Here is a 25272-nt window from a genome sequence, read left to right as displayed (position 1 = left end):
TTTTTTTGGGCTTGCCACAAGCCAAAATAGTTAAAAACAAATGTAAAGAGAGATGCTTATCACACGCAATGTTAATTTCTAGTATTTAAAACTGTAATTAAACGCAATTTGAAACGAAAGACTTAGGCAACAAACTTGCGGAAAGAAGAGGAGGGGGGCAAGACAAAAAAAAAGGAAGCAGGAAGCCAGCAACAGGCATGAGAATATTTCTGATCATGACTCACACACAGAAAGACACCTAAAGAGAGGGAGGGACATACCAACAGGGCTCGTGCCCAAGAGCCAAACACTTGACTTGATGTATTCATTCCTGGAAAGCAGAGAAGTCACTTCTTGCCTTGATTCTGCACACAGAATTTCTAATTAGCCAAGGGCCCTAGACTTACTCTCTCTCTCTCTTTCTCACTATTTTGCTCCTTAGTTACTTTTTTCTTACTTCTTGTGTGTTTTTTGTTGACTTTTTCGTTGATTAATATTTATATTTATGCGTTCAGTTCACATTGTCACTCCTAGTGTTGCTCCTCCTTTTCCTTTTCCTCTGGTAAGTCCTCCTTCTCCTGCTGTGCCTTGACTTTCATATATCATGGACAATTGTTCGTTTGGCGGCCCTTTCGGGGTGGCTCAACTGTAGCTAGCTGGGCTAACTGCTACCCGTCTTAGATGCAACTAATAAATTAAACTGAAATCAACGTTGAGAATATTTGATTTCAATTTGTTATTCTTACAGCAGTCGTTATTTTCATTTTTTGTTTTTTATCATTGTAATTTATGAGTTTCTCCTGCATTTCTTGTAAATGTTTTTATAATTGTCTTTATTGGCTGTTTATTCATTATAATTTTTGGTTTTCATTTTCTATTTTTATTATACTTGCTCAATTATTAATTATTTGAATTTTATTATTATTGGTTATTTTAGAATTTTCGTTTTTTTTTCATAATTTGCTTAAACTTTCCATATAAATTATATAGTATTCGACTAGGTAAGAAACGTGTGAAATAATTAGAAATTAAAGCGTGACAAGGCTTGCTGCTTCTTAGTAAACTCAACATTTTTTACTTTTACTCTTTTTTTTTTGTATATTTTACAGAAATTTCAATTCGTTTACAGCAGTTTTTGTTTTTATAATTTCATTAACTATGGCCATTTCATAGTAGATCGATTTAAAAACGTCTTTTTTCATTTTTGTTTTTTATAGGTATTTCGCTAAGCAAAAGTGTTCCAATAAATATATATAAATCATATTATTAATGTTATCGTATGCATATATATTATGTGTGTGTAAGTGTAAAATTGTATATAAAAATTATAGAAAAATCATAATAATTATATATAGTATGTATGTATATATAAAGAATCACACCAATAAACATTAAAAATAAGTGAATGCAACTAACGAAATGAAGGAGAAACAAGAAAAAATTTCAGAAAACAAGACATACATATATCAAAACTTTGGAGAGACAAATATAAAATACTATTTCACAACTATAAAGATATTTATATATATATATATATATATGTATGTATAAATATTCTCCATTACGATTTGTAATTCCAATTAACACAAAAGAACCCAAAAATGGCAGAGGCCACATATTTTTTTTTACTATATAGAAGAAATATCTAACAAGTTTGTTTACTAATATTCTCTATATCGTTACTTATAGCATTTTACTATTACTATTTGCTGATGAGGATTATATATATATATATATGTATGTATATCAAAAATGTAAATCCGTAAATTGCTGTAGTCCTAACGATTCGAAGAACAAAACTTTTGGCTAATTAATGGAAATACAAATCGTAATTTCGAATCCATTCTAATCATCAGTGTATGTGTTGCATGTGTGTGTGTCTCTGTGTGTGTGTTTCTTTGATTTCTGTATTTTTTGTAACAAAACTTATGATAGATCATATAGAATTCGTTTTACATTTAGCATTTTCATTCCATTTGTGAGCTAAGAAATTCGAGATAACAAGCACCAATGCTTCTTCCTACTTCACATCCTTTTATCATCAAAGAGATTGGAAATCAAATCAAAAAAAAAATACTACAAATGTGAAAACGAATTCGGCACATACTGCACCTCTTACACTTAAACAGATAGTTTAATAGAATTCTAGAAAAACCACTGTGAAATTACATACATATATAGAAACATGCGTACAAACATATCAAGGCATATGTAGTAATTGTTTGTTTTTTCTTTTGTTTTGTTTACTGTGTGTTCCTGCTTTTTCTTAACTTTTTTTGTGGTTTTGCATTTGCATACATAAGATCAGCCTAATCCAAATAGTTGGTTTTTTTCTTGTGTTTTATCTGTTTTTTTTTTCTCTCTTTTTATCATCACTGCCCTGAAAATTATTATTAATATTTTATATATATTTATATATAGTTGTTCTGTGTGAGATATAGTGCCTAAGTGTGTGTTGCTGTGTGTGTGTGTGTGTGTGTATGTAGTGTGTGGGTTGGTTGTGAATGTTTTTTTTATTTAAACACTTTGCCTTTTCGAATGTTGAATTAGCCACTGCAGCGTTATATCAATATTATCCTTCTCCTTGCAAGAAATACTATAACAGCAGATTTCACGATCCTGTATACTCGATAGATTCCTGTTATACAATACACAAAAACAGAAAATGCAATTAGATTAATTCATTCATTGAGGATTCATTTCATTCACTAACATTCGCTCAATGAGACCAGTTTCGTCAAGAGCTCCTGGAAGATCACGTTTATTGCCCAATACGAGCACTGGAATTCCAACTAATTGTGGCTTATCCAATAGCGAATGCAATTCATTTCGGGATGCCTCTAATTTGTCCAAATCAGCAGCATCTACCATATAACTGTTGGGCAAATTAATAAATTGATTAAATATGATTTCATAACGGTGGGGGAAGAAATTAACTACATACACAATTGCATTGACGCCGCGACAATAGCGTTCCCACATTGATCGGAATCGCGGTTGGCCACCAATATCCCAAACTTTAATTGTCACATTGCCTTTGGTAATTTTTCGCATATTGAAACCAACTGTGGGTATCATATCTTCAGCAAATTGGCCGGACTACAATGAGAGAAATCACAAATTAAATATAGATATTTAATAGATTAGCTTAATAATATTTAGTTAATTGTATTGTACAAATTTGGTTGTTGCTTGTAAATCTTATATGGTAATCAATCTATAAAAGTATGAAGACTATTGGGAATTGTTGTTTTAAATCATTTTTTCCAAGAAGAAATAGGCAAATGTTCAATGCAAACTATTTGTTGATAAGCTCGAGTTATGGAAAAATTTTAAACACAAAGGAATAAAAATACAATGACATTAAATAAATTTTCCATTGGTAAACACTAATAAACTATAACTAGAAATACAATGAAAAATATTAATAGATTTCAAATGAATTATTTGTTTTATGCTTTTAGAGCCTTCGACGATATTACAGAATAGTTTATTTATGTCTTTATCTAAAGACTCTTACAATCGATTCTTTATAGAAACTTACATAAAGACCCACTTAAAACGCTATCTAAACTTCTATTTACTTCATACAGACTTTAATACATATTTAATCAAATGTTCCCCCTGCCTGATAGAGGGTAAATATCGAGCCAAAGGTAGTTAATGGAAGAGAATCGCAAATGAGTCATTAGTCAGTAAATTGTTTGGTCATTTGAATCGACTTCACTTTCAATGCTTTAAAATTCCTATGCAAATTAAAGTAGATCGTGACTTATCAGTGTGAGTGTGTGTGTTTAACACAGATTTTATACGGGCGGCTTAGGATAATGATTGTAGGTGAGAGAGCTGCAGCCGGTAGGGGGAATGGGGCGGTAGTCAGCTGATAATGGCGTCATTGTTTTAGAACATGCGTAGACAATTTATTGATTAAAGCGTCGAACAATAAACAAAAACGCTAAATATCAGTTAACATAACATTTATAATTAATGCACAAAATAAATGGTATTCCGATAAGAAAACAAAGGCAAATCAATACACATAAATGTCTCAATTTCGGTTTAGTCACCGACTGTCATTCACCCACCCGCCCATCTCCTAATCAGCAACTTATGTGTTTTTTGACAGTTTTTGCATATGGTTTTGATATTCATTGTTTTATTGTTTCGGTCATCGTCGCTGGTATTCTGCCTCGCCCCCTCGGTAGCAACTGTGCCCGCACTACCCGCAACGGTTCACGCCCACATGCGAAATATACTCACTGCAATAACATTGACGAAAGTTGTCTTGCCCGAGAATTGTAGTCCGACAAGGGTCAGCTCCATTTCCTCTTTCCAGAAGATGCTCTTGAACCAATCAAGGATTCTGTTTATAAGTGCCAGCATTTTGCACTGTTTTTTTCTAATTAATTTTTAATTATTTCTCAATTTGCAAAAAATAAAACGTACAAGTTTTCACTGTTGTGTTTGCTGCAATTTATCGCAATGTAATCGATAACATTTCAGTGTTGCCAAATTGCGGACTTAGCAGCTGCTACTAGTGTTGCAAAACCATCGATAGTGACTTCACTCGATAATTTTACCAATAAATAGTATCGATTGTTCTATCGAAAATTTGAACTTCTTAAATATGTTTTCGATAGGGCTATCGATACAATCGAAGGAGAAAACTATCGAGTGGAGCCCTACAACTATTTATCGAAATGTTTTCGATAACTTGTCAGTGCTGCAAAATGGCGGGCTTAGCAGCTGCTACCTGTGGGGAATTTATATCAAGTGTGGGGAGTAATTTTGCAAATTTGTTTTGATTTTGAGCTCCCGGCAAATTAAAAAATAAAATGGTAAGAAAACGTTTAAATAAAATGTTTTGAGTGTTTTTTAATTCATTTATGATGTTTTGATTCCAGGCTAGGAATGCGGAAAAGGCAATGTAAGTGGTTTTATTCAGTTTTGTCGAGAAGGCATGTTAATTGAAAACGTTTCTTTTGGCAGGACAACTTTGGCACGTTGGCGGGCGGCCAAAGAAGTGGAAACTGGTGAAAAGGAACGACGTCCCTATCTGGCCTCCGAGTGCCATGATCTGCCGCGTTGCGAGAAGTTTCGCTTGGAAATTATACGTGAAATATCCAAGAAAGTGGCACAAATTCAAAATGGTAATGTAAATGTTTTCGATCAATAGAAGTCCAGGTTAAAAATGGATTATTTTGTTTGTTTTACTTGTTTAGCTGGTCTAGGTGAATTCCGGATACGTGATCTCAATGATGAGATCAACAAATTGCTGCGCGAAAAGCGGCACTGGGAAAATCAAATTTCATCCCTGGGTGGACCACACTACAGACGCTACGGGCCGAGGATGTTTGATGCCGAGGGTCGAGAAGTGCCTGGCAATCGGGGATATAAATATTTCGGTGCTGCTAAAGATTTGCCAGGAGTGAGAGAGCTCTTTGAGCAGGAACCGCCGCCGCCACCACGCAAAACTCGAGCCGAACTTATGAAGGATGTGGATGCGGAGTACTATGGCTATCGAGACGATGAAGATGGTGTCTTAATACCACTGGAAGAGAAAATAGAACGTGCTGCATTCCAACGGGCAGTGCAGGAATGGCGTGATAAAATGGCACGTGATGGACGCATTGTGAATGAAGAAGATGAGGACGATGAAGAGATCTATCCATTGTCAGGGCCCGCTCGGGAAGCTGCCGAGGACGCCAAGTCACGGGGAGGACTAGCAGATGATCCACTGGGATTACTGGCACCCAGATTCACAGCCCACGTACCTGTGCCCACGCAACAAGATGTGCAAGAGGCTCTACTCAAGAAACGCAAACAAGAACTATTCGAGAAATATACGGGTGCCACAAATTAACATTTATAATAATATTTGTCCATATTTTTGATACATTGTGTTGTTTTACTTTTAAAAAGTAGAAAAAAAAATTAAAAGGAACAGGGGTTAGCAATGGGAGATTCATTCTCTCTACTGGGGATTAACTTAAACGCCGCCAATGTGCGTTAATGTAGTCGTTTAAAGATTATACTGCAAAAAGGTTTATGTTAATAGCGGCGACGTCCACCGCCGCCGCCTCCTCCTCCTCCTCCACCACGTCCAAAACCTCCGCCACGACCGTGTCCTCCATCGCCCTCAGCTGCGCGCTTCTCCTTCATAGCCTTGAAACGACTGGCCATTTTTACCAATTCAGGAAGAACTTCCTGATCGGCTTCCTCTAGAATTTTTATAAGCTCATGGGCCATACCCCAATCCTCACGTGTAATGAAACTAATGGAGGTGCCCTTGCGTCCGGCTCGTCCTGTGCGGCCCACACGATGCACATACTCTTCAATGTTACGTGGAAAATCATAGTTGATTACATGACTGCAAAAAAATGACCAAAAATGAGTGTGAAACAGGAATAACAGTGAACATCCCATCTCTTGTTGTTACTTACGATATATCCTCAATGTCCAAACCACGAGATGCCACATCTGTGGCTACCAGAATGTGGACAACACCCGATTTGATATCTGCTATAGCCTGTTCACGATCATTTTGGTCGCGATTTCCATGGATACATTGGGTCATGAAGCCGTCCAATGTAAGATCACTCGACAGATCATCGGCTCTTGCCTTGCGACCGCAGAATATAATTATTTTATCTGATTCGCCCATATTCTTAATAAAAGATTTGATGGTCCGATACTTTTCCTTGTCATCCTCCAAAAATTGTACAATCTGCTTTACAGAATGCGTGGCAGCCAAATCAAGGGATCCCACACACACCTCAATGGGATTGGTCATATAACTATTGGCCAAACGCCTCACTCCAGGCGGCCAGGTGGCCGATGTCATAATTGTTTGACGATTCGGAGGAATATCCAACAGAATTTTACGAATTTGAGGCTCGAATCCCATATCCAGCATGCGATCAGCCTCATCCAATACCAGATAGGTTATGGTGCTGACATCAATGACTTTGGCTTGAACCAAATCATTGAGACGTCCTGGAGTGCATATAATTATCTCAGCACCGCGTTCTACATCTGAGATTTGCATTTTTCGACAACCTCCGCCATAAACACAAACTCTGCAGGGGATTAGAAGAATGATTTTAAGGGAAATCTAATCAAACTTTGCAATTGAACTTACGCCCTCATGTTGCGGAACGAGTACTTATTGACCTCCATTTCAATTTGTAGGGCCAACTCACGCGTTGGGGCCAACACGAGGACATTTGCTCCACCCCGTTGACCCCTGGGAGTGGACTGATATTCAGTATGAATCATGCCTGGCAAGAGGAAAGCCAATGTCTTGCCCGTGCCAGTCTGAGCGATGCCAATCATATCGAGACCCTGTAGAAGAATTGGCCAAGCTTGGGCCTGTATGGGCGAGGGCTTGCTAAATCCTTGCTTTTGTATCTCGCCCAATAAATCGGGATATTCGGCAAAACATTGCTCAAATTTCCATATAGGATTCGGTATAGGTTCCGGAGTTTCGCCATTCTTGGCTTCAAAAAGATGCGACACTGTCGTGTTGTTATTCTCTTTCCGAATCCGCTCTATTTCCGATTCCGGCAATTCGGCGACTTCGCTAGCCTCCTTATAGAAATTCTTTGTTATTGGCGGAGCTTTTGCCCAGCGTTCTTGTTGGGCTTTTTCCTACAGTGGGTGAAAGATTCATATATGTATTTGGGGGGTTTTTCTTTGACTTTGTGTGCTGCCACTTACCGATGCTTTATTAACCGCATCCCAATCAATAACACCATTGAGATCACCGCCCTGCGGTGCCTCATATCGTGGTGGCGGTGCTCCAAAATCATAGTTACTACCTGAGTAACCACGGCCGCCTCCAGTACCTCCACTGCCGAATTGGCTTTTCTGGTTGTAGTCCCTAACGTCTCTGCGACCTCCCCCTTCACCGCTGCCTCCAAAATCACTAGCCTCACTGATTTGTTTGCGAATGCGATTTGCAGCATCGGCAACATCGCGACTGCTCTCTCCACAGACCTTTACCATCAAATTCTCCTTATCAATATTGACGCGAACATTGAAATCGTTTTGTAGGCGCGTCACATTTGAACCGGCTCGACCTATCACTCGTCCGACCATGTTGCTGGCAATGCTTATCGATTCGCTGTGCTCACGATCACCATTTCTGGGATTCCGTCCAGAGTCGCGTCCACGATAATCACGGCTGTACGTAGAATTTTTATACTCACGGCGTACGCTTTGCTCGTACTTATCATTTATAGATTTATAATCAGTAATCGATGGTTTCTCCACATAATTTGGATCATCCCAATCTAACTCAGACATGGTTAGTTTTAATATCAAAGAATCTTTCAACACGTGAGGAAATGAATATTTTTCTGATGATTTCTATTTCTGCTTTGTCAGCAAAATTTACCGTTTAAATTTTCGTGTGTGTGTGTGTGAGGGGAATATCGCGCGGTTTCAAATTGCGCGATGCTTTTATTTGTTTATATTATGAATTATTGACTTTTATTCAGACTCCCCAATTGTAGCTTTGCTGCTACAGAACTATAGAAAGGAATTAAATTTTATCAACCAACATTTTTTCCAAAGCGCCTGAGTAGAGATCAAAATTGACACATTTTCTGTGACACTACTAGGCGCCAAATTTTGACCAACACTAATCCCAGTATTTTGTCAGCACTGTGTTTATCAACACTAAACTTCAACTGTAACGGAAATATTTGAATTCAAAAGCTCTAGCTGTGCCGATTTATATGCAATAGAACATATAAAAAGAGACGCCAAATATTATAAATACTTATTATATCTACGCAATTAAGGAATTCATTGTCTACTTTATGCAAACTCTTCTTAATTGTAATAAAAAATTGTGCAAATTTGAATAAAACAAGCAGTTTTTTTTTGGTTATTTTTTATGATTCTTTAGTTAACACTTTTTGGGTGTATCTTATGGTTTACAAGGCTTAACAACTAATGCATTTGCATTCATTTCACGCTCTGGGCATAATATGTTTTTGTTTTATATAAATTAACTAAAAACTAGAAGAAACACAAATACAAACTTTTGCTCAGTTATCCAAAAGTTATTACAGATACAACAATTTGTAGTGTGTTCGTGTGTGGGCGTGTGTGGTGTGTGTATAAGGGTGTCAAGGAGTTTTTTTTTTTTTTGGGATTGGTTCTGACTGTAGCAGTTTGATAAAACTTAAAACAGTTTTCATATTGGTGTTTTCTATTCCGTTTCTATATATGGCCAAGTTAGCTTTTGTTTTTTTCAGAAGAGGGATAAAAGTTCTATGTGGCAAGTTAGCAGAAATAGTTTTATATAATTTGTTTTTTGCAGTGCAATTTGGATTTATCATTGTTCTAAATCAATTTTTAATTATTATTTATGTATGTATATAGCATGTGTACTTTTTGTGTATATAGTTAAGATTGCCTTATTGGACTAAAGTAGAGTTTTTAAACATAAATTAAACTAAATTTTAAATGTACGAGGTGTGTATTTTTGTTGTTGTTGTTTCTGGTGCTGCTGTTGTTTTCTTTATTCCTCCTTTCTTTGTTTAAACAATTTCCAAAATAGGGATGTTGTTGTTGTTGTTGAAGAGGATGAATGGTTTGGGGGGGAGGGGAAAGGAAAGCTCTTTAAAATACATTTACAATAGATTTTTGTCAGTAAATTTTTGAAACGGCAACCGATATCTTAAGACATTAACCATTTTTTTTTAGTTTTGCTTAAATTGAATTAATTATTTTCATCTGTGTAAAAATCGGCTTATGGTTTCTCGATTTTGTTTAGCATTATTATAGCATATTATTCACAGCCAGTTGATAGAGGTGATGCAACCAGATTATTGCCTTTATTCTGGCTACCATCCGGATGCGGTGAATGCAACAGCGTTGGCGTTTGTGGCATTGCCCCGCAAATGGGCGTGGTTGGTGCATCACATTGCAGGGGGCTACGTAGATTATGTATGGATATGCAGGATATTGATTTTGGTATTGGCGCATAAGTGGGCTCCAAATTGAGCCTGAGCTTGGCGGGCGAATTGCGTTTGAAGAGTGCCAACGGCCTAGTGGGTGATAATAGGCCATTGCCATTGGAGCTGCTGCTGCTGCTGGTGGTGCCACTGCTCCTGCTGGCTGCTGCTGCTGCTGTGATGGAGGCGGAAGCACAGGATACAGATGAGGCTGTTGATAGTACCGAGCATATGCCGCTGCTGCTGCTTGAGCAGGGCGAATCTAGTTCGGCGACTGATGATGAAACTGCTGCCGATGTACTGGGTGCCTCATCGTCGGGCGTTATGGGCGGCGAGGTGAGACGCGACGAGCAATTGCTGCCAGCGAAACTCCCCGCACCGCTATCCACATCATCATAGTCATAGACATCCTCGTCCATGGCCTCGCTATCGGATTTTGATTTACTATGTGCTCCACGGCGGCAATGAAGCTGCTGTTGCTCCTGTTCGGCAGCCTCTTGTTCGGGCTGTTCCAACAGTTGCTGACTAGATGATGCTGATGACGTTGCAGGTGGTGCTGCTTCTGATGATGGACTGGGCGTATGGGTCGAGCTGGGCGCAATTGTGGGAGCTGCTAGGACACCGCTCTTGCACAAACTCTGCTCCAGCTCCAGCAGTTGACCCATAAAGTTCAGGTTGGGCGATATAATCGGTCGGGCTACTTTCACCAGTTTGTAGGCCTCCAGCAGCGAGAGCGACTTATATCGCATGACATAGGCAATGGCAATGGTGGCACTGCGCGAGATGCCTGCATGGCAATGCAACAAGACGCGGGAACCAGTTTTACGTGCATCCTCTGCAATGACAGAAAGAGAGAGAGATCGAGTTGGTTAGTTTTAGTTGATAAGACACTGTTTAAAGATAAGCTTAAAAGCACAAACTATTAAAATATATATACATATTACTATTAAGCTTAATTATACTAGCGGTAATAGAAGCCCACCATCTGTCACCCCCTCCTCCCTGGCCAAGCAATCTCAAACGAGAGAAACTTTTGCCTGGGGCTGTCAAAGCTTTGATATGTGTGCTTATCGATATTGTATATGAGAAGTCTCTCACTCTCACTCACTCAGTCAGCCACTCACTCTCTCTCGTTCTCATTTGCCCTCGCTCTTGCTCGACTCTTCTGGCAATTGTGTGAATTTTTTCTTACGATGACTCATCATTGACAACATCATGAACAGAACGAGCGAGAGAGAGAACGATAGCCAGATTATTGACAGAACATTTTTATACCCTCGCACACACACAAACACACACCCTCATACACATATACACGTGCGAACATTAACTCATAATTTACGTTGTTATTTTCGGGTAAAGATAAGGCCCTGAAAAAAAAACAGCAGCAGCAGCAGCGCATTTTGGGGCTCAGGAAATATAGGAAAAGATATGAGGAGATAGTCGAATATAAATTTGGCAACAACTATGAAATACCCTGCAATATGGATTCACCTTCTTAACTAACCTACTGCAAATATAAACGTAATTGTGGTCACTTTAAGGCCATCTCTGTTCTACTTTTAGATAGACAAGTCTAGGTTAAGTTAGCGCCAATGCCCAATACTCTAAGTAGCCATAATAGACCCTTAATGTAGTTACCACTCTCCCCATTAGAGGCTATAGAGTACACCACCCACTCATATCAATTAAACGCAATCTAATCAGTAAACACACTCTATGGCCAAGGCAGAGTCGGTGGGGGTGGGGGAGGGGAAGGCAATTTACGGGGTTGGTTACGCCTCGCAACTTCACTGGCTGTAGTGGAGCCTTGCAATTGCTAATCAATGCCTTTTTGGTTACTCATAATGCAAACAAGACAACACTTGTCTGATTTCCAAACAGCTGATAATAACCAACACACGGGCAGGCAAACAACTCAACACGAGGAGCCTCCAATTAATATTAACGTTAGTCACCAGACAACAACGGCGCCGCCAGGCTGAGTACCTTCCTTCAGAACCTACTCCTAATTCCTCCACCTTCATGCCCCCCCGCCCAGAATTCCCTCTCATGGACAGTTTGTTGAGCGTGTGCAATTGCATTTCCTTTTTGTATTTCAAGTGGTGGGTAATATATCAGTTTATTCCCTGCTATTTGATTTGATTTATCAATGAATTGTGTTGGCCAGTTCAGCAAGGGTTAGACAACACCGCGCAATTTCAAGATTAGGCGCAAACTCGTCGTCGTCAATAACTCTTTTGCACCCGTGTGTGTGTGTGTGTACGGCTCTCTTATCATCATTATAATCAAAAAAAAAAAAAACGAAAAAAAAAGCAACTTGTCGCCATGATATTGCAATTATAGACAAAGAAGTACGGAAAAACCATTTGAAAATAAATAAATATATCAAGTACACAGGCCCATAATATAAATGTAGAGAGGGATACGTCAGACTTCATAAATGGATTTCTTGCCTCAACCCCAACAAGTTATCAAAATAAAGGAGGTGGGGCCTCCCCTCGATGTACTAAACACTAAACAGTAACAGGCCAAGTTAGCCAAAAATAAAAACTTCAATCATACAAAAGAAGAGAAAGAGAAGTAGTCAAGTCAAAGCAGACAATTGGTCACCCGTTACCATGATGATAATCGCCATCGCCATCATCATCATCATCATAATAGTCCAAGTCGAATTCGTTGTCGCACGGCGCTCATAAATCCTCTTAGTTAATGACCCCGTCGCTCAGACAGTTAAAATTGCGCATAAAAACTTGCCATAAACGCGACCGGCCGCACTTAAATGACTCATATGAGAATTGGTATCGAACAGAATAAGCCAAAAGGGGGGTATTTGCAAGGTGGATGAGTTGGCCATCAGTTTAGAATTCAAAAGAAAAGTCTACAAGTCTATCAGAGAGATACTACCTACTAGCCACTTTTTTCATAAAGATAATTCTTTTTAATTATCACCAAAACTTGTTCTATATAAGAGAGATAATACATTTCTTTAGCCAAAGAATTTCGGCACTTTGAACATTTTTTAGAATATTAAACAGAATTTTTGATTCTTTGATCTTTTAAATACTTTATCATCACACAAACATTTCCTGTAAAATTTCTTTCACTCTGAATGAGTAACGAATACCTATCCATAAATGGCAAATATAATTTCATAAGTTTAGCATATTTTTCAGAAATTCAATTTCCCATGAAAACGGAACTCATGTAAGACAAGTGAATAGGTCATTCTCCCTCTCTCTCTCTCTCTCTCCCTTTATCTCTAGCTAATTGTTGAATATAGTCATCATTTTGGTATTTTACATATGGGTACATAGAAAAATGCGTTGTGCATATTGTCACCGGGAATATGTTGTATTAGTAATCATCAATTACCGTGCGACATTTTATATGACTAAACTCAATTTGGGGGCGCGTTCGCCGCATACGGCTTCGATGAGTTATCCGAAAAATCGTGTCTATTTCGCCTGTGAGTAGTAGTAGTAGGAAAAATAAAAAGCCCCATTCCATTCCAATAGGGCTGCGTGGTCGTCGTGACTCCATTATTGGGGCGGTGATGCGTAATGCCAACTTTGGGTAGTCAACCAAAAAAAAAACACTGAGCCCTGCCCGGCGTACCGCCAGTGAGATGATGATTAAGTGCAACAGCAGCTGCCACCATCAAAACGGTGGCGTTGCAGTGGCGTCTTCTTTTGTATGTCGAACGGTGCGTCATGGCATAGAACTGGGCCAACTGGCAGACGACTGTCTGACAGCTGGGATGCCTTCTCACTATCTCTCTTCCTCTCTGTGTGTGTATGACGATGATGATGATGATGACTCCCTCCTGTCCCAGTCTCAGTCAGTGTCTGTGACTCTCATTTCACTTTTGCTTCGATGATGATTATGATGGGTCAGGCCGCGAAAACTGGGCAAAGTAAACTCCTCAGAGTCAGAGTCTCTTTCTGTGTGAGTCATGGCCAGAATTCAGTATCAGAAACTGAAACAACCACCAACCATCAAGTTCAATTTGTTTTATGTATGTAGTAACATGATATATTTTATATGTACATATGTTTGTTGTGTGTTTGTTGTGGACATTGTCAAGCGCAACAAGTAGTTTCAGTTTATTTATTTTGTTTTGAAATATTTAATTACTTTCTGAGATTTTCTGGGGTTACTCATCATTGAGATGAGGGAATGGGAATTCAATTCAATTCTAAATGATAAGGCAGGTGCTAACACTAACAGGATGCGACATATGCCTGTTGAATGGCGTTAAGGAGTGCATGATTCACCAGCATCTCAACGTGTGGATGACTCTGACTCTGGCTCTGACTTTGAGATTGCAAACAAAAAAACCTTCTTGACCTTCAACTTGGCTCAGAAAATAAAAAACGACTTTGATCTGTCGGTCGACGACGACGAGTCATACGGAAATACAAAAGCCTTCCCCAACCCAAGTCCAACTTCACTTCACAATTCCGTGCACTTTGAAGTTGCCTTCAACTTGCCAATTTGCGAGGAGAAGAGGGGGATGTGTCTCTGATTTTGGAGTCTCGTGATATGATTCATAAATAACAATTTTTATTTGTGCGGGGGAGGCGCAATTGACGGAGGCGTCGATTGTCCGTACATTTGTCCATCTGTGTATATTCATACAGTTGCGTTCCTCCTTGTAAAATGATTAAGTGTTTTATAATTTTTCTTTGCTTTATATTTTTGTTTTGTTTTTGCGCCTCATATTTTCTCGTGCGCCCGGCACAACAGACAAAAATGTCGAATTCCTGTGCGAAGATGTGTGTGAGTGTTTCTCTTTCTTTTTTTGCATTTTATAAATAGCAAGATGACGAATATTGAAATTATGTGTGTAAGTGTGTGAGTGTGTGTGTATGTTTATGCACGGGGCCAACAAAAATGTCACCTCGAGGCCGCTGTTGCCACCGCCAACCAGCCAAACAGCCAACCAGGTTGGCTTAGTCATTCTAGGCGCAGGCCGGCAGGCACTACTCAGTCAGACGATCATGACGGCCTTATTCAGGATTGTTCGAGTAACCAACACACCAAAATACATATATGTATGTACATACATACTTAGTTGGTTGATATTCCTCATCATTATTTCCATTTTTCTATTTTATCTAATCAGCTGTCCCTGTCCCCGTCGTCAGTTTCATTTCTTTATTTTTTTGTTATTTGATAAAAAATATACAAACACACACACGCACACAATGATACTAAAAACACCTAAGGTAACTTGGTTGGGGCTCCGTTTCGAGTTTGCTTAGCTGTGTACTCTTCTATGTGGCCCCTATCTGCACATTTGTTAGTTTGCCAAAGAGGCCTCTGTGCTATTAGATAGATAAGTTAAAAAAAACACACACACACATGCACATACAAAAAATAATAAGAATAATAGTAAAAATAAAGAATAAACAGCAGGCAGAAGGCAGCAGGCAGTACAGTCTAATCAGACAAGGTGGCGTTATTTTTATGGTTTTTAAATCGATTTAAAAAGTCATTGAAAGAAAGGTCTTAGGGACCATGCATCCCTATGAATAAAATGAAATATCATCCGAAAAGATCATTATTCTTTATAATTTGAAAGGAATCATGAATAGAAATCGTAGTTCTACTTCATTAATGCAATAAATGCATTTTATATGGGGAGAAAATTGTTATATCTACATTCGCAGCCCCATCATTGGGAAAATTTGGCAGGACTACGGGGCGTATGATAAAAAGAATTAATTGCTTTTCCATAGAGCTAATTTTACGTGAATGATTCTAACTTTACTTGGATCGCCTTCTAAACTGCTGAAATTATTATACCTTGCTTCGTTTGGCCCAAGTCATGATCATCTCTGTATCTCTGTGTGAGCTCAGAACTACTCAAATCTTTGAAATATAAACCTCTGCTTTTTCACTTGTTCTACATTTATTCTTTATATAACTGTGTCTAATTTGACTTGCATTGCCTGACTATCAAGCCGCAGCGCTGCTTGAAATTATCAGAGCTAACCTCTCCGTTGATTGCTTTCTAGGCCAATTGTCGGTGGTTTGGTTAGGCGGAGGTCTGGCTTTATTTTTTTTCCCTCTCTTCTTCTTTTATTCACGCTCACGTTTGTTAATGACAGAGCATAATGACATTAGCATTATAGGCCGAGCCAAATACATACATATGCGACACAATATATACATACATACACACAGATTCAAATGGCCCTCGAAACTAATGAGCCTCAGTCTATGCTTCTGCCGAGTGCCTGGCGACGTCTCGGTCAACGTTGAGCTCATTTTGGAGCTTTGCTTCACATAGCGGTTCCTCTTACCCTCCCTCTCTAACCGCCATCAATCCTACTTATCCAGTACAAAAGTGCTGTTATAATGAATGGAAACGCAACATATACACAAACTCACACACATACAAGCACACTTAACAATGAGATATCATAAGTTGTATGGAAGAAAAAAAAAATAATAATAATAAAAATAATAAGCATAAGCATAAGGTGACGACGGCAACTGAGAAAGAAAGAAATAATACACAAAAAAAAAAAAAAACTGAAAAAAAACGAATGCGCAAAAGGCAACGGCAACAGCGAGGCGAAATCATGACTCATGCACTCAATGTATACAATATAAGTGTATATATACAGACATGTATGTAAGTGTGTATGTACATATAAATATGTATATTTTTTCCTCTTCTTTTACTTCGTGTCTGAGTACTAATGTGTTTTGGCAGCAACAGCGACGGAAGAGAACAGGGAGCTCTTAGCGGGCGGTGTGGACTTGGGGGAGAGGGCGAAGAGAGCACCAGTTATAAAAATAATACTTGAGCATGTTTAAGCAGGAGAAGAATTTTTTTTGGGGGGTGGGTGGCTGGCAAAATGAGAGAGAGAAAGAGAGCAGAAAGCTACATATATGAATGATTCCTGATGCAACAACAATAAAGTGGTGGCCCGGCAGACAGAGCGAGCAGCTGTTGCACCTGACACATGCCGACGAGGCCTTGCTCAAGGATAACCGAGAGCAACAACAATGAAAACGACAAACGATGACTCATGCCATGCCAGGAACAGGAAAATTTTTCCCGCTTAAAAATAGACCATATGCCAAAAAAAAAAAAAAAAACAAAAACCAAACAAACACACACAAGAACAAAAACACTGAGCGAGCGGGGGTGAAAATGTGCCGTAAATAGCGCGGCGTATAAATCGAAAGAACGACAAATAGTTTCAAAGACCGGCATGTAGACATGAAGATACCCTTTAGAAGGATTTAAAAAAGGAAATTCCTTTATTAACTCTTAAAAGAACCAACTAAAATGGAATAAACTTGAAAAACCCATTAACAGTATTTTTTGGCAGAAGAGCTGTTACAGATTTTGAAATTTCAGTAAGATCTATAGTGATTTTTAAATAGTAAAGGTCCTGAAAAACGATTTCAACATTATTAAAAGGTCCTGAAGTCCGTGAATCAGGGAAAAACGATTTTCAATGCTTTCTCTTTCTTTTCTAGGAATATACCCTTTTACATGGGCAGAGGGTATTAAAAATCGATGTACACAAGGAGCATTAACTCTCTCTCTCTCTCTTTTGCTCCCACGCGGCTTTTGTCTCTCTCTCTCCCTCCCCCTCTCTGTCTAATTTTGTGTGTTCCACATTGCATTGGAAAACACAACAACAACGACAACATTTAGATGGGATGGCTGAGAATGAGTCATACCCAGTGGCGGACAGTGGCGGCAAAAAATATTGTACACAATTCCTAGGACAAACCCTTATCAAGAAGGACGTTTGCGGTTGTTCGTTATTTGCATGAAATTTCCATTATGCCCAGAATAACCTGGGCAGCAGAATGTGTGGGGTAAGGAGACATTTCTCTATTGTTGTCGTTGTTACGCAAAGGAGCAGCAACTACAACAACAACAAAAGTCGCTGTAGTAACAAACGATGACGACGACGACAACAACAACAGGGCAAACTTTTGCTGCTGCCGCCATGCTGTCTGCCAACGCCAACACGCAACAGCAGCAGCAGCAACAACAACAACAACAACAATGTGACGACAAAGGAGAAGGCAAAACGACAACCGATTGCCCCGCCGCCGCCATTGGGGGAAATGTGTAGGAGCAAGCAGGCAGGCAGCAGGCTGGCTAGCAGTCAGGTCAGACAGTCAGACAAGGGAGGGAGGAGCAAGGGAGGAGACAAAGAGGAAGAAAGGAGTGTTTTGATTTGTGGACACCGTTTCCTTGTTCCCCATACACACGTAATTAGGTCTTTGGTTGCTTTGTTGTTGTTTTTTGCTACTGCTTGTCCAACGGCGAAAAGTGGAAATCATTTACACAAGTTTTTTCCCTCTTTTCTCTACAATTTTCAATCTACAGTGGTAATACTATATATGTTATTTTAGTTAGATAATTTCACTAATTTCATTTCCCACGGATTCGTCCAACTGTATTTTATAATTAACCCAGCTCGTGACTGAAATCAATGATATTTTTCTTCCCCTTATGTAGATTTGAAATCTAGAAATAGAAAATTTTGTAACATTTTCATAATGAATAAAGATTGCAGGAAAAATCTAATCTAAATCCTAAACTCTAAAGCACATAACAAGTGACTAATCCATTTAATATATAACAAATTATAGTCTATACTAGACAAACATAGACAAAGCGCACTCGAAAATGTTAAAAAAAGAAAACGAAATGTATTTCAGTTGTCTATCCATCTTTCACAAGGTATTAAGTCGGTCTATGTATGCATGTTTTCCATGGCCCCCTCAGCCGACATATATACATATTTTGTTTTAAAATGAAATATTTGTTCTACTTAAATCATAGACACAAAAAAGAATACAACGCAAAGAACAATAATAAAACAAAAACACAACAATAATACATACATATATTAATAATAATAATATTAACTACATATACATACATACAAAAAAAAAAAAATACAAAAAGAAAAGCTCGTGCACACGTGCCGTGACATTAGCCAAGTTTTTAAATAAAAATACTTGATGAACAACTCTTGCCCATAGAAAATGGAAATGGAAAAATGCGATTGACGTCAGCATTATATTCCACGGCTAAAGCTACTTATACACACACATATTCACATACATACACAGACGCGTACATATGTATAATTTATTTAAATTTCTTTATTTTTTTGCTTTTGTTTTAAAAGAAATGCTGAAGGCAGCACAAAAAACTAAAACCAATAACGAATTTTCCTCTATTTTGTGATGCAAAAGAAAAAACAACAAGGGGAAGTCAATAAAAGCCAGACCACATATTGCAAAAAAAAAAAACAAAAAAGCCGTTATGCAAAAAAACAAAAAGAATAAATACAACAATAACAAATCGCCCAAAAGCCAGACCCAGAGCCAGGCTGCGGCTTCCAATAACAAGTCACGTTTAGCAATCGCCAATCGCCAATTTTACTTTAGCTACTGATCATCTCAACGATCATGATGATGTTGATGTTGATGATGATGATGACTAAGCTTAACTTGGAAACTTCGATTAAAATTTTCGCGGAAATATTTTAGATTTGCACAACAAAAATATCAAATAATAAACATTTCCAGAAAACTTTAAACTTATCGCAAATTCTTCTCAATTGCGATACGCAATTCCAAAATGATCTTATCTGGACTTATCCACATCATAATTTTTCCTCTGAATCAACTCTTATAAGGAGGGGAGCTATTGCCCTTGTGACTTAACAACTTTGGGGAGTTCTTAATAATTAGGGATGAGATTTTTTGAAGCAGAGATTTTTTAGAGAGACTTTAAATTGTACTCAAAGAACAGATTTATCATAGATTGTCCATTGACACAGATGCTACTTAAACTTAATATTATGATCTATGTTTTTTTGAAGTGGCGACACTTACCAATAAAATCGTATGCCTGTTGGAAATATTGTTTAATATTTTGATGGGGCGTATCGCTGGCAGGTATTTGCATATACTTAAGGCCCTGCAAATGATTCTCGCTGGGACTTTGGCAGGTAACATTTAGCACACAATTGGCGCCCACACTGCTGGGATCATCCGCATCGCGGCCATTGCCCAGCAATAGATGTGGAAAAACTGGTGAGGCGGGATGTGTTTCAATGTCTGCAAAATAAAAACGAAACAAAAGAAAGGCCAATAGAGTAAAATTTGTTATAGATCAATTGGGAGCACAAGGTAAGGAGATGAGATGGCGATCATTAGTTTTTGTGTGTGTCTGTGTGTAAATAATGGAAAAGTTTCCTCATACAAAGTTCCATTTTTTTGTAGATTGCTTTTTGTTTTGGGGAGGCTAACAGAGAGAATTCTGTGTGCGCCCAATTCGCGACGTCATGCAACAAAAGAGCCGCAACAACAAATGATCATTCACATCCCAACACAAATGATCAAGATGAGGCGGCGGCAGTGGCGTCGAACTGGCCTGGCCTGCTTCTGCTTTGTGTATATCTATTGTGTATATACAAAAATTTTCTAAAACAAATTGTTTATATTGTTGTTGTTGTTGCTATTACTGTTTTGTTTCGTCTGCTCTTGTTGCATGAGTCATACAACCAGAGGCAGAGGCAACGCCAGACCAACCAGGCACAGTTCAGTTTTATTGGCAGTTTTTTTTTTTCTTTTTCTTTTTCTCTTCACTGTGGGCGAAGCAGGCAGAAGGTGGTGGTGGTGGTGCAAGAGGCTTAAGTAAGGGGGGGTGGTGGTGGTGGTGGATTGCCGTTTGACGTTGCCTCAGGGCCGACGTTGTTGCCGCTGTTCGTCGACGAGTTCGTAGCACTTTCAATGAGGCGCACAATTGTAATTTGTTTTTTTTCTGCCTTGTTTTTGTTGTTATTGTATGTATCTATTGGTTGGCTTGGTTAGAAAAGTCGTAGAAGAAAAAGGCAAGAGAGGGGGTCGCGAGGTGATCCCCAACCCCAAACCGCTCATCGATTATTTTCTTCCCTCTCCACCCTTCTCTCATCATTGCGGTTTGCGTGTTAATTGATAGCAGCAGCAGCAACTATTGGTCTATAGGACTTCCCATTGTAATTTTGTTTTCTGTTTTTTTTTTGCTGTCGGTTCTATTTTGTTTTTTTTGTTTTTTTGTTTTGTGGGTCACACGGAGGAAATCACTTGCATTAGTCATCGCACGCTCAGGGCGCCCCCTCACTCCTTCTTATTTTGTGATTGTCATGGCATTTACACCAAAAAAACAAACTGATAGTAAAATAAATCCAATGAGTACATAGTGCAAAAGTTTATACAATATGCAATGCATGTAAAGTAATTAAGTCTCATTGCATTTCACACAATCATTATTGACCAGAGATTTCATAAATATTTGCCCAATGACTCAATGCTAATAGTAATAATAATAATAGTAGGTAAAATAAAAAACAAAAGATAGCAACGCCTTTTCTACACTCTTTTAACTCTCATATGACATAATGATTTGAGAAACTTTTTAGATAATGTAAGAAATATCATCATTAACAAAGCATTTTTCCTAGGAATCTAATATACAAATACATATGTACATCAACTTTATAAAGTTTAATGATGAAATTATAATTGCAATCTAATGCATATATTATGATTCATAATTGAAATTCCCAACTTTCATAGCAAATCAGGATAATTTTTCCAACAATAGAACATTAAATATATCGTACTTTGTTATAGTTCTGATAATTTGAAATTTATTTCTTGAAAAATTAGAAAGATTCTCAATTTATTCAAAGTTTTCTATATATTATGAATCATTGTAGAACTGGACTCATTTAATATGATGTAATCCTTACTATGATTAAATATTCTATAGGAAAAAAACGTTTCTATAGTTGGGAAAGAGCATTAAACAAAGGTATGACGATTCAATTGATACCTTTTTGGCCCTGATGCGTAAGCAAATCGCATGTGTTAGAATGAGATAAGTCTATACAGATAATTTGCAATATTCCCGTGTCTCTGATCACACGGCCATCAGGTGAGACACACCTTTGGCATCCCCCTTTCAACCACACATCTCTTAGACAAACAATCACACATGCTGTGTGTGTGTGTGTGTGTGTGTTTGCAAGTCCAGCTTTAAGGGGATAAATAATGAGTAATGTCTATATGAATCTGACATTGAAATTGTTCACTAAATGCTTTTTGTCGTATTTGTTTTGTTTTTTACAAATAATATATTGTCGTGCACATTTCCCGACATATGTAGTTACAATATATATATACATACATATTTCAACCTTAATTTCATAACGTGCAAAACTTTGCAAGAGGGGTGAGGGCTGGGGGAGAAGATGAGTGAGAGTGAGTCTGTGTTGTCTCTGTTCAATGTATGTATTATCGCATGGCACGTGCTAAAACAAAAACAAAACATTGTTCAGCAACGTTTTTTTTTGTTTTTGTTTCTTGTTTTGTTGTTTTCATTATACATATATAGAAAGATAGTTTTGCTACAATTTATCGCTTTGTTAACTTCATGAGACTTGTATGACTATGCCAGAGAGGCATGCGGCATGGGGCATATGGGTGTAGATTCTCTCTAAGCCCTGTATAGGAAATGAAATGCAATCAGAGAGCACAAACAACAACTTGCGACATGCAAATATGCAAATGATAATTTAAAGTGATAGTAAAATAATGTTCCGGCATTATACACATGAACCAGTTCTCTATATAGATGATAATGACGAGTAGTGAGTGAATCGACATAAAGATCGTTTATGTGTGTGTGTGTACTCACCATAGACCGCTGGGCTGGAGCAACTTCGAGTTAATGGTGGCGTTCGTCCACCAAGATTATTAACACCATTGATTCCTGTTGTCATTGCTGATGTCGTCTCATCGCATGCCAGATTTTCCCTGGATCGTTTATTGGGATAGTCCTTGTGATTTGCTGCAATGATGTGGATGATGTTTGGTTGGTTAATGACAAATACAAAGACAAAATAAGACAGAGGACACCACAACGACAATAAGCTTAATAAGTGTTAGCAAGCAAATGATGTCAGAAATTTTTGTACGAAAAAGCGCGAAAAACTTGTTGCTCCAAGTTGTAGTAGTCAAAAAAAACAACAAATATTTCGAATGTCGTCGTCGCTCTGCGCTCTGCGACTGACACAAAACTGACGTAAGACATTTATTTCGGCACTACGGTTGTTTTTTGTTGTTTTGCTTTTTTTTTTAAATATTTTTATTGTCGCTTTTTTCGATGATGATGATGATTAGCAGAATGCAAAAAAGTAACAACACCATTCAAAAATGTTGTTAAAATAAAGGGCAACTTTTGCTTTTGATAAGCTTGAAGGAGCACTCATAAAATTCATGGGCGGCGGAACAAGGGGGTAGACTCAATAGTAACAGAAATTGCCAATTTGGCCTGCATTTAATCATATTATATTGATAATAATTGAAATCTATTTTCATCTACGTCTATGGTAACGTTTTAGGGGGGGTTTCGAACAGCCTTTACCATTATCAGTTTTAGGCACATAAATTTTTGTCTTTTTATGTTTCACCAAAGCTAGAGAGCTTTTTTTCTATCTCTCTGTGTGTGAGTGGTTTTGTGTCCGTGTTATCAGTCGACCTCAAATGCCACATAAAAAAAAGAAAACAACGAAAAAAATTGAAATAAAAAAAAAATTGCTTTTCAGTTGGGCAGGAAATATGCTGTTCCAGTAAAACAAGTTAAATTGCATGCCAATGCACTGCACAACAACAACAACGACAACAACAACAACAACAACCAAACCAGGCACTCTCAGGTGCGTAGGCAACATATTTTCCATAAAAAGGGGGCCCACGGGGGGCAGACAGGAAATTGTCTATGTAACATTTGAAATTTTGTAATCTAATAAAGCTCCAAGCAGCAAAAAGTCCCCCCATTCAACATTTTATTTTTATTTTTGAATGAAACCTTATCAACAAGAAGAAGGAGAAGGAGGAGAAGAAGAAGTGAAAAGTCAACTTTGGTTTAAGCTCTTGATTAAGAAATATATTCTTAGATAAATAAAAAGAACGGGAAAATTCTAATTAGATGGCTGTGAAACATTTGCCTTGTAAACTATCAATTTCTCATCATCAGCATCAATTTCTCATTTTAATATTAATAGTTTAAGGTTTTCTTATGTTTTGGAGACAATTTACAATTTATTTTTATGTGCAGAAGAATATCTCAATACACACACACACAAATGAAGAGAAACAGAGGGTTTCACAGATACAAATACTGAGAGATACGGAAAGACGCTCAAATACGGACACATTCCCAGCATATCTCTCTCTTTCCGTGCTCTCTCTCTCTCTCTCTCTCTCGATAGCTCTCTATCCCCCCACCTCCTCCCTTGGTTGGCTCCCCTTCTCAAGTTCTTGTTAGTGTTGTTGTTGTTGTTGCTGGCGATGAATTCGTACTCGAAAGGTCGTTTCAAAGCGGGTTTTCTGTGGCGTTGCCAGGCCGCTGCAGAAACCTGCTTTGCTTTACATTTTTTGTGTATTTTTCTGCCTTTTTTTTATTTTTTGTTTAACCAGCCCAGCCAACCAGCCAGCCAGCCCAGAGCCAGTCAACGATGAAACGCTTCTTTTTTTTTTTGTATTTTTAAAGACACGCGAATTGTGAGTCACGTATGAAGTAAGTAAGTAAGAAACTGAGACTCTCATGCCCGTTTGCCGTTGGGCCCCCTCTCTCGTTTCGCTCGTGTTGAAATGGAGAAGGCAGAGTGGCGGGTGGATAGGGCACCGCAGGGGCGAGGTGGAGGAAGCTAGAGACAATCGCTTACGTGTGTGTTTCTCTCTGCTCTGCTCTCCCTGCCGCCCCCTTTTGCATTCCATGAGATTAGTTTGATATGAGTTAAAAGTAATAATTAATTTTTTTTTATCTACTTACCACCAATATGATTATTGTTGTTGTTGCTATTTTGTATTGGCATACATAGTAGAAGACACGGCGCTTCTCTTTTTATCCGCATTTTCATTTCACTTTTATGACTCACGCTGTTGCTGTCTCCGTCGCACTCACAGCAATTGCGTGTTGTTGACGTTGCCGTATTGTAGTTGTATTTGTGGTCGTGGTTGTTGTTGTTGTTATTTACACACATACATACAGACACACACACACACTAATAGAGAGAGGGGGAATTGAAAATTGTTTAATTTTTTGTTTTCTTGTTGTATTCCCACTTCTCTGTTTTATGCGCTATTATCTTGTATAATTTTTACGGGTGTAGTAGTAGTAGTAGTAGTAGTAGCAGTAAGGGGGGCTCTCCGTATTGGTTTTATTAGATAATCCCAGTGCTTAGTTAGGCGGTCACACACTTGTTGAGCGACCACT

General features: G+C 38.2%; 4 protein-coding genes across 5 annotated transcripts; 1 reads left to right on the top strand and 3 right to left on the bottom strand.

Annotated features, from left to right (window-relative positions):
- Nucleotides 1-1872: 1872 nt before the first annotated feature.
- Nucleotides 1873-4473, bottom strand: LOC6651629 (ADP-ribosylation factor-like protein 8). Its single transcript, XM_002073897.4, has 4 exons — nt 4240-4473; nt 2924-3078; nt 2693-2854; nt 1873-2617 (listed from the first exon to the last, which is right to left on the bottom strand). The coding sequence occupies exons 1-4, from the start codon at nt 4360-4362 to the stop codon at nt 2497-2499; spliced, it is 561 nt and encodes a 186-aa protein (XP_002073933.1). The 5' UTR covers nt 4363-4473; the 3' UTR covers nt 1873-2496.
- Nucleotides 4474-4762: 289 nt separating this feature from the next.
- On the top strand, nt 4763-5875 carry LOC6651628 (pre-mRNA-splicing factor ISY1 homolog). Its single transcript, XM_023179924.2, has 4 exons — nt 4763-4817; nt 4884-4906; nt 4969-5129; nt 5202-5875. Exons 1-4 carry the CDS (start codon nt 4815-4817, stop codon nt 5840-5842), a joined length of 828 nt encoding a protein of 275 aa, XP_023035692.2. The 5' UTR covers nt 4763-4814; the 3' UTR covers nt 5843-5875.
- LOC6651627 (probable ATP-dependent RNA helicase DDX43) lies at nt 5824-8600 on the bottom strand. The gene is made up of 4 exons (XM_002073895.4): nt 7699-8600; nt 7121-7629; nt 6423-7058; nt 5824-6349 (listed from the first exon to the last, which is right to left on the bottom strand). The coding sequence occupies exons 1-4, from the start codon at nt 8284-8286 to the stop codon at nt 6031-6033; spliced, it is 2052 nt and encodes a 683-aa protein (XP_002073931.1). The 5' UTR covers nt 8287-8600; the 3' UTR covers nt 5824-6030.
- Nucleotides 8601-9522: 922 nt separating this feature from the next.
- On the bottom strand, nt 9523-25061 carry LOC6651626 (tyrosine-protein phosphatase vhp-1). Of its 2 annotated transcripts, XM_023180181.2 has the most exons (4): nt 24829-25061; nt 22690-22842; nt 19842-20066; nt 9523-10782 (listed from the first exon to the last, which is right to left on the bottom strand). In XM_023180181.2, the coding sequence occupies exons 1-4, from the start codon at nt 25037-25039 to the stop codon at nt 9782-9784; spliced, it is 1590 nt and encodes a 529-aa protein (XP_023035949.1). In that variant the 5' UTR covers nt 25040-25061; the 3' UTR covers nt 9523-9781. The 2 variants fall into 2 exon arrangements, with proteins under 2 accessions (XP_023035949.1, XP_023035950.1); XM_023180182.2 differs by lacking the exon at nt 22690-22842.
- Between the last annotated feature and the right edge of the window lie 211 nt (nt 25062-25272).

The sequence above is a fragment of the Drosophila willistoni genome, chromosome 3R (assembly GCF_018902025.1).
Source record: "Drosophila willistoni isolate 14030-0811.24 chromosome 3R, UCI_dwil_1.1, whole genome shotgun sequence".
In the NCBI taxonomy this organism is placed as follows: domain Eukaryota; kingdom Metazoa; phylum Arthropoda; class Insecta; order Diptera; family Drosophilidae; genus Drosophila; species Drosophila willistoni.
Note: the sequence above shows the minus strand (reverse complement) of the source record. Positions and strands in the feature narration are given on the sequence as shown.